General features: G+C 40.6%; 1 protein-coding gene across 1 annotated transcript in view; it reads right to left on the bottom strand.

Moving 5' to 3' along the window:
• The window catches only part of Eif2b3 (eukaryotic translation initiation factor 2B subunit gamma), a 60912-nt gene that overhangs the window by 28442 nt on the left and 18866 nt on the right, over positions 1–13604 (bottom strand). Inside the window, exons 4-5 of the mRNA XM_052177106.1 lie at positions 11002–11161; positions 2606–2717 (exon numbers count right to left, since the gene is read on the bottom strand). Of these exons, the coding sequence (XP_052033066.1) occupies positions 2606–2717; positions 11002–11161 (272 nt within the window). The remainder of the gene's footprint in view (positions 1–2605; positions 2718–11001; positions 11162–13604) is intronic.

Raw genomic sequence — 13604 nt, 5'->3', positions numbered from 1 at the left:
AGAGGCGTGAAGGAAGATAATCCTGGGTGAAGACTAACCAGACATTAATCACCATGTACTCTGAAAACTCATTAAAATGGTAGTGCAGGTTTTTTGTTTTGTTTTGTTTTTTGAGACAGGGTTTCTCTGTATAATCCTACCTATCCTGGAACTCGCTCTGTAGACCAGGATGGCCTTAAACTCAGAGATCCTCTTGTCTTTGTCTCCTGAGTGCTGGGATTAAAGGTATGTACCTCTAGTACCCAGCTTCTTGTTTATTTTTAATTTAAAAATATAAACCTTCAAGGACAAAGACCAAGACCACACATTCTGGAAGCTGGGCAACAGGGAAAGGGTGGTAACAGATTCAGTATATCCAACAAAACAGAACGTTACAACATGATGAACCACACAGGCGGAGGCTGGAAGACTTAGTCGCGAACACCCTTGTGCTCGGTAGTTCACTTAGTCACGTCTGAAGACATGAGAGTTTTCATAGCCAAGTTTCTTTACAGAATTGGGGAAAAAAAAAAGGAAAAATAAGAACAAAAGTCCAGTGCTATTGATTTTAACTTCTTCCTTCTCTTCCTCTTCCTTCTTCTCCTTCTTTTTGTTGTTGTTGAAACAAGGTGACATGATGTAGCTAGCCCTGGCTATTCTGAAACTCTATGTACACCAGGCTGGCCCTGAACCCACAGAGATCCACCTGCTTCTGCCCCCTGGGTGCTTGGTTTAAAGGTGTTACCACAACTGGCCAATTTTGGCTTAGAAAGATGTCCTTGTATGTTACCTCCTTATCATAAAATGAGAGAAGGATTTTGGAATTGGAACTGGTTATGTGTCAATAGGGATACTCCTAATTCAGATAAGAAGAATTTCAAGACTTTCCACATATGAAACAATCAAAGTTTAAACCATTTTTTTTTCACTAGCTTTAGTCCCCAAAATAGATTTGGCCATGCTTTTTGCTGTCTTGACAAATGTCCTTGTCTTCCCAGATATAAATGTCTAAACCTTCCAAGATGAACTTGTGAACATTTATTTCATTTAAAAAGATATCTTTAAAAGCTTGTTTTTAAATGTTTATTACCCTTCCAGGAAAAAACAAAAAATCCACCCTTTACCCCTTGACTAGAATTTAAAAGTGAACCACAAAACACTGTGGGAAGAGCATCATGATTTTCTTATTAAATATTTGGCACAAATACCTTACACTTTTGAACTATTAAAAACACATGCTTGTCAGAAATAAAATGGAGATTCTCTAAAGAATAACTAAACCCACATTCAGCTGCATAAACTTAAGATTAGAGACACTAATTTTCTTTAGTTAGCATTCTGGATTTACATCTTTTTCAAATCCCTTTATTGTTGTTTTAATGGATTTTGAATCAGTTTCCATATAATATCTTTATATTAAGCCTGGAGCTCACTAAGATGCTCTCTGTGTCTCAAGTGCTGGGCGGAAGGAGAGAATCAACTCAACAGATTGCCCTCTGCCCTCAACAGGCACGCCATGGCATTCATGCCAGAGCACACACATCATACACATATGAACACACATGTTCACAAAATAATAATAAAACAAAAAATATATTCAAAATAAAGGATTATAATAAAGATAACATATCCTATCACCAGATTTTGGCCACTGAACCCAAGTTTGCTTTTCCATTTAAGAAAAGGAAAAAAATGGCCCAAGGAAAGAAAGCAGCCACCATGTGCAAGCATCCTAGGAGAGGAAAAAAACAAGATACAAACCAAAGAAAACAAAAACAAGAGGCTTTTGTTGGGTAATCCTGATCTGCAAGAAGGAAATGGAGGGGCCGGAGAGAGCTCAATGGTTAGGAATAACTGCTGCTTTTGCAGAGGACCCAGGTTCTAGTCCTAGCACCCACACAGTGGCTCACGATCATTGGTAACCCTGGTTCTGGGAGATCTGATGTCCCCTTCTAGTCTCCAAGGGCACTGCATGCACACAGTACACAAACAAACATGCAGGAAAAACGCATGTACACATGAAAAAATAAAAATAAGTAAATGTCAAAATAAATAAAGTAGTATACAGAATACACCTGTCACTAGAATGTGATGTGATTACAAAGTTCTGTATACTTTAAGTCAACCACAAACACATAAATATATAGGATTTCACTTATAGAAGATATTTAAATTACTCAAATTAACTGATAAAGTAGAAGTGTCATTGTATGGGTTGGGAGAGAATTTGGAATTGTGTTTAGTGAGATAAGAGTTTCATATTCCCCAGATGTCAACCTCCTGGAGCTTTGTTTCCTAAGGACGTGGGCATACTACCTCCACAGATGGTGGATTAGGCTATGTGCTTTCTAGCACATTTTTAAAAGGAGGCTCTCTAACGCTGTCAGAAGGTTAGTCCTGCTCTCCCCACAGAGGCTTTGCTCTACCTTGGTAAGAAAAGACACAAGGCACGCTAAGTGCATGCTGTGAAGGAAAGCCAGGGCCCTGCCTCTGGGGATAGCATTCACATACTTTTCTCAGTTTCACACAGTATAATCTAGTTTTCATTCCTACTTTCCCATGGTGGGTGGTTTTATTTGGTTTCAAGAAAGGAAGAACTGCCAAGAAGTCAATCCCTAGGGCTTACTTCTGCAGGATGGATCCCTTAATGACCAGCTCTTCATCCAAGTCTGCTTCATTAGCCATAAAGAGCAGCCTTTTTCCTGTGCTGTCCACGCCAATGAAGTCACGCTGCTCCACTGAATCATATAAAAGAAAGAAAATCAAATCAAGCCATTTGTCCTGCTTGCATGTCTAATCAGGGGCAGGGGACCTACGAAGAGTGCTCTTAGAATCAAACAGGCCTGTGATAGGAGGAGGGTCATGATGAGCACCACGTCACAGACTACGAAGATTACAGCACAAGGGGCAAATATGTTGATACTGCTCTGAAGGATATTATTAGGTGAACCAGTAAACTCTAAATAAAGTAATAGACTAAAGCATTGTAGCAGTGCAATTTCTGGTTTTAAGGGACTATTTTCTAGAGGAGGAGTGGTTCACAAATACTCATTTAAAAGCAGAGTGCAATAAGTCACAACTTATTTTGTTTCATACAACTTATTTTGTTATATATATATATATATAACATGAGAGAGAGAGAGAGAGAGATATCACAAATGTTAAAAATTAGAAAATCTAGGTAAAGTAATAAGTTCTTTGCACTATTCTGGCAAATTGCTATATTTTAAACCACTTTATAAACATGAAATTATTTAAAAAATAAAGAGTTAAGAGGTGGGCATGATGATGCATGCCTCTAATACCAGTATCTGAGAGGCTAAGACCAAAAAGACTTCAAAGTCAAGGCCAGCCTAAGAACTGAAAGAGGGTGGGGTGCCTAATGGTAGAGCATTTGTCCAGCACCCATGAGGACATCAGTTTGAGAAACAGCAGCGAAGGGAGGTCAAGATATAGTCCAGTTAAAAAAGCAGATGACTTATCTGTCTACTACATCTCACAGAAAGTAAAGCAAGGAATTCTCTTTCCAAATAATCTAGGTCATAATATGATAGGTCTGTTCACTGTAAAAGTAAGAATACTATTATTTAAGATTATCCATAGTCGGGCTAGAGAGATGGCTCAGTGGTTAAGAGCACTGACTGCTTTTCTGAAGGTCCTGAGTTCAATTCCCAGCAACCACATGGTGGCTCACAACCATCTGTAATGAGATCTGACACCCTCTTCTGGTGTGTCTGAAGACAGCTACAGTGTACTTACATATAATAAATAAATAAATCTTAAAAAGATTATCCATAGTCAATCAAGATTAACTAACTACATATCTGCTATGCAATTATTTATATGCTATGGTGTATTTCTTCCCCTCCAGTCCCCCCCCAGCAATATAAATACCTCAAAGGTCAATTTATTATTGCTTTCTATTTCCTATAACATCTAGCACACTGGAAACTTAATAATATGTGCTACTTGGCTGGGAGAGTCAGTGCTTGGTGCATAAACATGAGGATCTGAGTTTGATCCCTAGCAATCTTGTGAAATGGTGTGCACTTGTGACCCCAGAAGCAGAAGCAGGAGAACTCTGGGGCTTGATGGCCAGCTCCTCTAGCTGAATCAGAGCTGCAGGTTCAACAAAAGATTCTGTCTAAAAACAAGGTGGAGTGAGTGTGGAAGAGGTCTAACATTGACCTCTGGTCACCAATACAGGTGCACAAACACACAGGAACACATAAAACACACACACACACACACACACACCACAAATATTCACTCACATTAGCATCTACACAGTATGTTTCTTTTTGTCCTTTGGTGTTTGTTTTTTTTTTCTTCTTTGAGACAGGGTTTCTCTGTGTAGCCCTGACTGTCCTGGAACTTGTTCTATAGACTGACCAGCCTCTGCCTCTGAGCGCTGGGATCAAAGGTGCGTACCACCACCACCTGGTCAGTGTGTATCTCTAAAGACATGTATACACAGAAGAAACATAGTGTAACAATTAAGAACTGAGCTTCTAAAGCTAGTCCATGGAGTATGAATCTCATATATTTTATATATTTATATTTATACATACACTAATATCTTTATATGTACATTAATTAACCCCTCTATTCTTCAGTTAAATAGAACTAATAGTCATTAATACATAGGTTTGTTATGATTAAATGAGTTAATATATGCAAAGAATTAATAACAGTATTACCGACCAAGCTATTAAAATATTTAAGTTGCCATAGACACACCCCTTTAATGCCAGCACTTTGGAGATAGAGGTAGTAGATCTTTGTAAATTCAGGGCCAGCCTGGTCTAGAATAAATTCCAGAATAGCCAGAGCTACACAGTGAGACCCTGTCTTGAAAAACAAAAAACAAACAAAAAAAACCCCCAAAAAACCAAAACCAATCAAACCAAAATTTAAGTTAAAAAGTGAAGGGCTGGAGAGATGGCTCAGTGGTTAAGGGCACTGATTGCACTTCCAGAGATTCTGCATTCAATTCCCAGCAACCACATGGTGGCTCACAACCTCTTGTAATGGATCCAATGCCCTCTTCTGGTGTGTCTGAAGACAGCTGCAGTGTGCCCATATAAAATAAATAAATACATCTTTAAAAAAAAAAATGAAACAAGCCAGGAAGTGGTGGTGCATGCCTTTAATTCCAGCACTTGGGAGGCAGAGGCAGACAGATTTCTGAGTTCGAGGCCAGCCTGGTCTACAGAGTGAGTTCCAGGACAGCCAAGGCTACACAGAGAAACTCTGTCTCAAAAAAAAAGAAAGAAAGAAACAAACAAACAAATTCTTACTCTTGTGTCTTGTGGCCAATGGATAAAGTGCTTTTATGCAAGCATGAGGATATGAGTTTGGATCAACCCTCAATATCCACATAGAAACTGGGGGTGGTGGCATGGGCATCTCTAATCCCTGTATTGGGTGTGGGGGCAAAGATAAACAGAGCCCAGTCTATCTGAAATAGCAAGTTCAGGTTCAGTGAGAGATCATGCCTTAAGGGGGGGTGGGCAGGGGAAGACACATGATGTTAACCTCTGGCTTTTACGCATGTACATGTGTGCAAGTGAATTGACATACACATACATGTCTGTATCTACCCATCTCTTTTTTGAGACAGGTCTCAATATAACCGAGGCTGGACTCATGACTGTCCTGCCTCAGCCTCTGGAGAGATGGATTACAGCTGCATACTACCATACCTGGTATGCTTTACTGTTGGCTATAGCTGTTTGTCTATCTGCAACAAAGTGTGAATTGTATAACATTTAGCTCTGGTGACTGAAGCACTTGAGACCATCAATCATATGGTAGCTGGTCATATCATCATATGTAGTGTTTGAATATGAATGGGGAAAAATTATACAGTTCTTCCCCAAAACCAAAGATAGTGAAACCCATTGGAAAGGCAAATATGGTCAATTTGAAGCTACATTTTGACAAGAACTCCAAATGGCACACACACAGCTCTGAAATATATTAATTCATCCGTTACTCGACAATTTGAGACTACAGAAAAGTTTGTGACTGTCTAATTATGAGCTATCAACTTAATAGAGAAATAGAAAGATGGCATTTTTGGATCTAATTTGGACCGTTTAACACTTCCGTTTCTTAGGCTCACAACAACCTTGAGTCACTTGACTGTCCTGAGAGCGAGAATTCCCAGCCAGGCAGTTTTGGTGCTGTTGCCACATGGCCTTCCTTCTGGGCCCTGTTCCCTGTATTGTCTCTTTATTGTTACCATAGTAACTGCAGCTCTGACTAACCATTATAGGCTCTTGGATAAGCTTATTATCTGTCTTGATTTATGGAAGTGAATTCCACTTGGGAGCAGCACAGGTAACTAACTAGAATGTCTACCCACGAAGCAAGACTGCACAAACAAGGCCAAGAAAGCAAATGAAACTGTGAACTTTCATTTCTCAAAAATTATTGTACATTCAAATATTCCTACTTGATTTTTACTTCTCTGATTTGATTGACTCTTCTATCTTTTCTACAGTATTTAATCACTCCAAGAGTAAAACTGTACCCCTACTCTATAAAAAGAATTATTTACACTTGGAGTTCAAAATTCTAACTCATTTTATGAAGTCAGTCAGCATGATCCCAATGCCAACAAAGACAGGATAAATATCCACTCACTATACAGACACAAACAAGCTATTCAAACTAAGAACAAATCAAAACTACTCAAGCAGGAGCAATGGCACAGGTGAGTAAGAATGCTGTATGGAGAGACAGGGGAGGGGCTACAGCAACTTCAAGGCCAGCCCTACCTACACAGTGAGTTCCAGGGCAGCCAGCAAAACACACTATCCCTGTCCCAAACAACATCAGAAAACTGTATTCAAAAACCAGACTAGAAGCCAGGCGGTGGTGGTGCATGCCTTTAGTCCCAGCACTCGGGAGGCAGAGGCAGGCGGATTTCTGAGTTCGAGGCCAGCCTGGTCTACAGAGTGAGTTCCAGGAGAGCCAAGGCTACACAGAGAAACCCTGTCTCCAAAAAAGGAAAAAAAAAACAAAAAAAAAAAAAAACAAAAAAAAAACCAGACTAGCCAAGTGCTGGTGGTACATGCCTTTGATCCCGGCATTTGGGAGACAGAGGCAGGTGGACCACTGTGAGTTTGAGGCTAGCCTGGTCTACAGAGTGAGTTCCAGGACAGCCTGGTCTATACAGAGAAACCTGTCTCGAAAAAACCAAATCCAAAAAAATATAAATAAATAAATAAATAAATAAATAAATAAATAAATAAATAAAAGAATGGTAGCTGTGGCCAGGCGTGGTGGCGCACACCTTTACTCCCAGCATGTAGGAGGCAGAGTCTGGCGGATTTTTGAGTTTGGGGCCAGCCTGGTCTACAGAGTGAGTTCCAGGACAGTCAGGGCTACATAGAGAAACCCTGTCTCAGAAAAAAAAAAAGAATGGTAGCTGTGGTCACAGCAGCACCCACAGCCTCTTCCAGAATATTAGAAGCAGGCACCTGAAGGCCTGAACAGGCAGTTAGATGGTAGATAAGGTTCCCATGGTGGATTGGAGAGCACCTGGACTTTTATTCTAGAGACAATGGCAGGTGATACTGATACTGAAGCAATGCTTGAGGCTCCTTAGAAAAGGAAAACACACTAAGCAGTGCTAAGTCTGAAGAGCACAGCAAGAGGAGGAAGGGCGGCGAGCAGAGGCTGTCAGACAGAGGTAAAGTAGGAGCAAAGGCAAAGCAGAGGCCGGCAGCGCTCTGTGAGCTCCAGGACAGCCAGAGCTACACAGAGACCCTGCTCATTAATTAATTAACTAATTAATTGATGCAAAGTAGAAATTAAGCACAGAGTAAAAGCCTTGGAAGGAAGTCAGGCAGAAGCAAAGAAAAGAGGTGGAACCGCCAGAAAATCTGAGCTCACAGGCATGAAAGCAGCCAAGGAAGTCCCTACCCTGTTCCAAAATGTAACAGTGACATCTGAGTAAGACTGAATGGAGCTGGAGAAATGGCTCCGTAGTGAAGAGCATTGGCTGCTCTTGAAGAGGACCCTGGTTCCATTCTTATCCTCCACATGGAGGCTAACAACTGTCTGTAACTCTAGTTCCAAGGGACCTGAAGCTGTCGTCTCTGATCTCTTTGGGGACCAAGCATGCACATAGTGCACAGACATACATGCAGACAAAACCTATGTGGATTATCCCATAGCATCAAATCAAGCAATGATGTTCATGAAGAAAAGACCCTTCAGGGCTGGGCATGGTGGTGCATCCTTGTAACCCTTCCACCTGGGAGGCCAAGGCAGAAGCACCTTGGGATTAAGGCCACAGCCCACACTATATATAACAACACCCCAACTCAGAATACCCAGATCAACCCCCCAACAAAAAGAGATTCAGAAAACACAAGAAGCTGGGCATCGTCTCTCAAAAACCAAACCAACAAAAAACCCAAACAAAAGACAAGCGCTGAAAGGTAACATTAATGTAAAATCCTGGGATATGAGACATCAGGACAGTTTACTGCAGGCACTAGACACCAAGAATCCAAATAAGGGATTTCAAAGAATTTGTTTTCCTCTCTCCCTCTCCGTCCCCGCACCCGCCCTCTGTTTTTTCAAGACAGGGTTTCTCTGTGTGGCCCTGGCTGTCCTGGAACTCACTCTGTAGACCAGGCTGGCCTCGAACTCAGAAATCCGCCTGCCTCTGCCTCCCGAGTGCTGGGATTACAGGCGTGCGCCACCACTGCCTGCTTAGAGAGTTTTCTTTTTCTTTTCTTCTTTATTTTTTTTTTCCTTTTTTTGACACAAGGTCTCTTTAACTAGCCCTGGCTGTCCTGGGACTCTCTAAAGAGATCAGCTGGCCTGGAACTCACAGAGATTTGGCTGCCTCTGTCTCCTGAATGCTAAGACTAAAGGCATGGGCCACAACACCTGGCACAATAATATTTTTTTAAAACTTGAGAGAGACAGAGACAAAGACAGAAACTCAAAACTGGACTGCAGCAGTGACAAATAATTTCCAAAAATGAAAAGCTGGTTAGCTGGGCAGTAGTAGTACCTGATTTTAATTCAAACACTCAAGAGGCAGAGGCAGACAGATCTCTGAGTTCAAGGCTAGTCTGGTCTATAGAGTTCCAGGACACCCAAGGTTATACAGAGAAACCCTGTCTCAGAGAGAGAGAGAGAGAGAGAGAGAGAGAGAGAGCAAGAGAGCTAGCTGCCTTAAGATGCTTTAGATGGTTGTGGACAGTGGAGATTTTTATTCCTTTTGGAGATATTGAAAATATCCAATTCATGACTGATAAGAATAGGTAGGTCTAAGTGGCAAGGGTTTGTTATATTTCCTGACTTGAGATGTACCAAAAAGACTTTGGGACAATTCAATAAATTGGGCCCAGGGGTTGATTCTTAGCAGCATCAAAACAAAACAAAACAAAAAACAAAACAAAACAAAGACCCAACAAGGTGCATGTCTTTAATCTCAGCACTTGGGAGGCACAGGTAAGTGGATCTCTGTAAGAGGCCAGCCCAGGCCAGCCAGGGCTACATAGTGAGATGTCTCAATAAAAAAAGAAGATAATTTTAATTGAAGGGTTACCTAATATGCTAAAATGTAGTTAGAGTCCATTCACACAATTGGGGCTGGGATTGGATTAGTAATAAATACAAAGAAAGCAGCAGCAATAAAACAAGTCAGTATTTAGGAAAAGAAGAGCGGAAAAGAAAAATGTGCAAGATTTGCCTGCCAACACTACATATAATCACAGTAATGTAATCGTTAAATAATGAGATTCCAATAACCACATTAGGAAGCTGTATGGAGTTTGGGCAGAGGGAACAGTAACAGAGCTACACTTTAAGTTCCTAAGTAGCTGTTAATTAACAGCTAATTCCTAAAATTATGAAACAACAACATGCTACATGGACACACTGAGTTAATGCCAAAGACATTAGCTACAAGTGTTAACAGTGGCTGTCAGAGGAGCAGGAGAACTGCTCCTTATTCTAGCATACTTTAGATAATTATGTAACTTCTTGAATTAAAAAAATTCTGGTGGGGGGGAGGGGGCGAGGGGGTGAAGGGGGGGTGGGGGGTGGGCGCACGCCTGTAATCCCAGCACTCTGGGAGGCAGAGGCAGGCGGATTTCTGAGTTCAAGGCCAGCCTGGTCTACAGAGTGAGTTCCAGGACAGCCAGAGCTATACAGAGAAACCCTGTCTCAAGAAAAAAACAAATCCAAAAAAAAATATATTCTGATAAAGAGGAAAATTAAATCTGAAAAGAAAGTGAAGGTGAGGTTGTGCTTAGTGGTAAAGTATATGCAATGTGTCCAAGGCCCCAGCACTATAACTACAGATTGGCTGGAGAGATGGCTCAGCAGTTAAGAACACTGGCTGTTCTGTGGATCTGAAGACATCCTGGTCTAATTATCAAGTTTTAGGCCACACAAAGGCTATGTATCAAGGCAGGCAGAACTATATATACCAATTTATAAACAGCAATGAGTAGCCACAGGTTTGGTAGTGCATGGATATGCATGTGTGCTTGCATCCACGTGTCCTAAGGCTGATTCCTGACAGATATTGAGAAGTGAGTGGGGGCTGGAGAGATGGCTCAGCAGTTAGGAGCACTGACTGCTCTTCCAAAGGTCCTGAGTTCAAATCCCAGTAACCACATGGTGGCTTACAACCATCTGTAATGAGATTTGACACCCTCTTCTGGTGTGTCTGAAGACAGCAACAGTATACTCACATATAATAAATAAATAAACCTTAAAAAAAAGAAGCTGAGTGCCATGTATTCAATTATCTGAGACTTAAATAGAATGCAATAGTTTTGAACTCTCTTTTCCATATATAAAAGAATACGACAATTTAATTAGTAGCTATAAACATTTAAGCATCAGAGGCTGTCTTGATTTTCTGTAATAAACTCCTAGCACAGTAGCTGCAGTACACGGTAGGTTCCCAATAAATGTTTCTCATATGAAAGGATTAATGACAATAATTATTATCAAATCAACAAGTTTTAATTACCTTACCTGGTTTTTTTTTCCCCTTCTGACCTGGAACTGCTTCTATGCTCTCTTGCCCTTTCCTCATTAGCATGGAAAGTGAAGCATCATAAGCTCTGAACAGGTCCACAACCTCATGTAAAGCAACATCTGTTATCAGATCGCAGCTCAGGACCAGCACATCAGTCTGTCAAATGAAGACAGAAAAGTAAATAACACACACATACACACACACACACACACACACACACACAGAGAGAGAGAGAGAGAGAGAGAGAGAAAGGGTCAAATAAAGGCAAACGCATCATAACTTAGAAACACACAAACCACACAGTATTTTTAAATCTCATTTGAAAATAAATAAAATAAAATAAAATAAAATAAAATAAAATAAAATAAAATAAAATAAATAGGATTGTCCTAATGGAATTGTGCTAGGGCAGAATCTGAAATCTCTGCTGCCCCCTTGTGAAGCTTACTGGGCAGTCCTGAGACACTTCTGACACCAGACCTTTAAGGACTGTTCAGAAAACCATCACACTATTTCTATGACTTTGGAAAAAAAATCTTTATAAAACAATCAGGGGCAGGAAAGATGGCTCAACAGTTAAGAACACTTACTGCGGGCTGGGCAGTGGTGGCGCACGCCTGTAATCCCAGCACTCTGGGAGGCAGAGGCAGGTGGATTTCTGAGTTCGAGGCCAGCCTGGTCTACAGAGTGAGTTCCAGGACAGCCAGGTCTACACAGAGAAACCCTGTCTCGACAAATCCAAAAACCAAAAACCAAAAACCAAAAAAAAAAAAAAAAAAAAAAAGAACACTTACTGCATTCAAAACACCAGGCATTCATGTGCCTCACTCACTCTCACACACACACACACAAACACACACCACTGACATACATAAAATAAAAATAAATCTAAACTAAAAAACAATATTATTTTGCTAAAGTATTAAGGAATAGTATGATGGCTCATACTTTGTGATTCACATTCTAGGCAATAAGCTATTACAATCTGAAGCATATACAAAGTACCCATTTAATCTTATAGCAACACCATATAAACATTTTGTTGCTATTTTTATGGATTTATTTTCTTGCGATCAGTGACTAGCATACACTCAGCATTTAATAATTGATGACCGAGTATGTAGCTTGGTGGCATGACAAGTACTTAGCATGAAAATCCTACATTTAATCTCTACTACAACTAAAAAAATGATGACTGGATAAACCACTGAAGAGTCTTTAGGCTTTAGCGCGCCTTCCTTGAAGCTCCTGCGCTGTGAGAGCAGAGTGCAAGAGAATCACACACACAGACACAAAAATTAGCCTGTGTACCCACTGAGGCTGGAGGAGCAGAAGTACGGACGGGATGGAGGCTGGGATGGCTGTGTGCTGCTGCTGGGAAGAAGTCTCAACAGATCTGAACATCCCCACCTACTTCTGGGACCAACTGTCTTCTTTACAACCACAACAGTCCTGCTGACCCTCTGCACTGGACCTGTAGCAGTCTGGACTAGTTCTGGCCAAGTGAGACTCTTGTATCATCCCTTTCACTGAATAAATGAATGAATGAATAAAATATTTTCTCATAATGGTAGAATTTCTGATTACCACCCAATAATTATAATAAAAACTAATGATGGAGGCTTGGGACATAGCTCAGTTAATAAGTGCTTACCAGGATGCACAAAGCCATTGGTTCAATTTCTAATATTGCATTCAAAAAGAGTTAATTTTGTGTTGAGTGTAGTAGCAGATGCTTATAACTAGAAAACTCAGGAGGCTTAGGCAGACAGTTTAGGAACTCAAGGTTACCCTGTGTTATACACACAAAACCATCAAGAGCAACTGTATAAGGAAAGGAACCCACATCCCCTTTTTTGACACAGGGTCTCTCTACATAGCTCAGGCTGTCCTAGAACTTGCTCTGTAGACGAGGCCGACCTCAGATTCACAGAGATTCTGCTTCCCCAGGACTGGGATTACAGGCTTGCACCACCACAGGCGGCTTTTTAACGACTGCTGTTGTAGTATTTTGAGCTTCTGTGTTAGAGGTGTTCAAGTAAAAACTGGATTATCCTCTGCAACCATTTACTTGTCTGATACTGTTAATCCTTTCCTCTGTGCTTTGCCAGACCCTATTAAGGAGCCTGGAGAAAACTGGGACTAGAAAACTGGGAAGAGAAATCAAGGCTATGTCATATATTTTAAGCAAATTTTTGCCTAAGCATTCTACCTTTAGGTTTTGGCATAAACACAGAAGACAGAAATCTAATGGCAACTGACTAGAAAACAAATTTTTAAACTTCAATTTAAATAAACCAGCTATAAAACCAAAAGAAATTTTCTATAATTATTTTTTTACTTATTTTTATCTTTCTTCTTCAAGACAGGGTTTCTCTGTGTAGCCCTGGATGTCCTGGAACTCACTCTGTAGACCAGGCTGGCCTCGAACTCAGAAATCCGCCTGCCTCCGCCTCCCAAGTGCTGGGATTAAAGGTGTATACCACCACTGTCTGGCAACAACTTTCTTTTTTGTAAAAACATAAAAAAAAAAAAATCCACATAAACCTGTAATTTACTAGTCAGAAACATCAAACATTAAGAAATCAGACAGCACTTA

Source organism: Apodemus sylvaticus, chromosome 3, assembly GCF_947179515.1.
Source record: "Apodemus sylvaticus chromosome 3, mApoSyl1.1, whole genome shotgun sequence".
Classification (NCBI taxonomy): domain Eukaryota; kingdom Metazoa; phylum Chordata; class Mammalia; order Rodentia; family Muridae; genus Apodemus; species Apodemus sylvaticus.
Note: the sequence above shows the minus strand (reverse complement) of the source record. Positions and strands in the feature narration are given on the sequence as shown.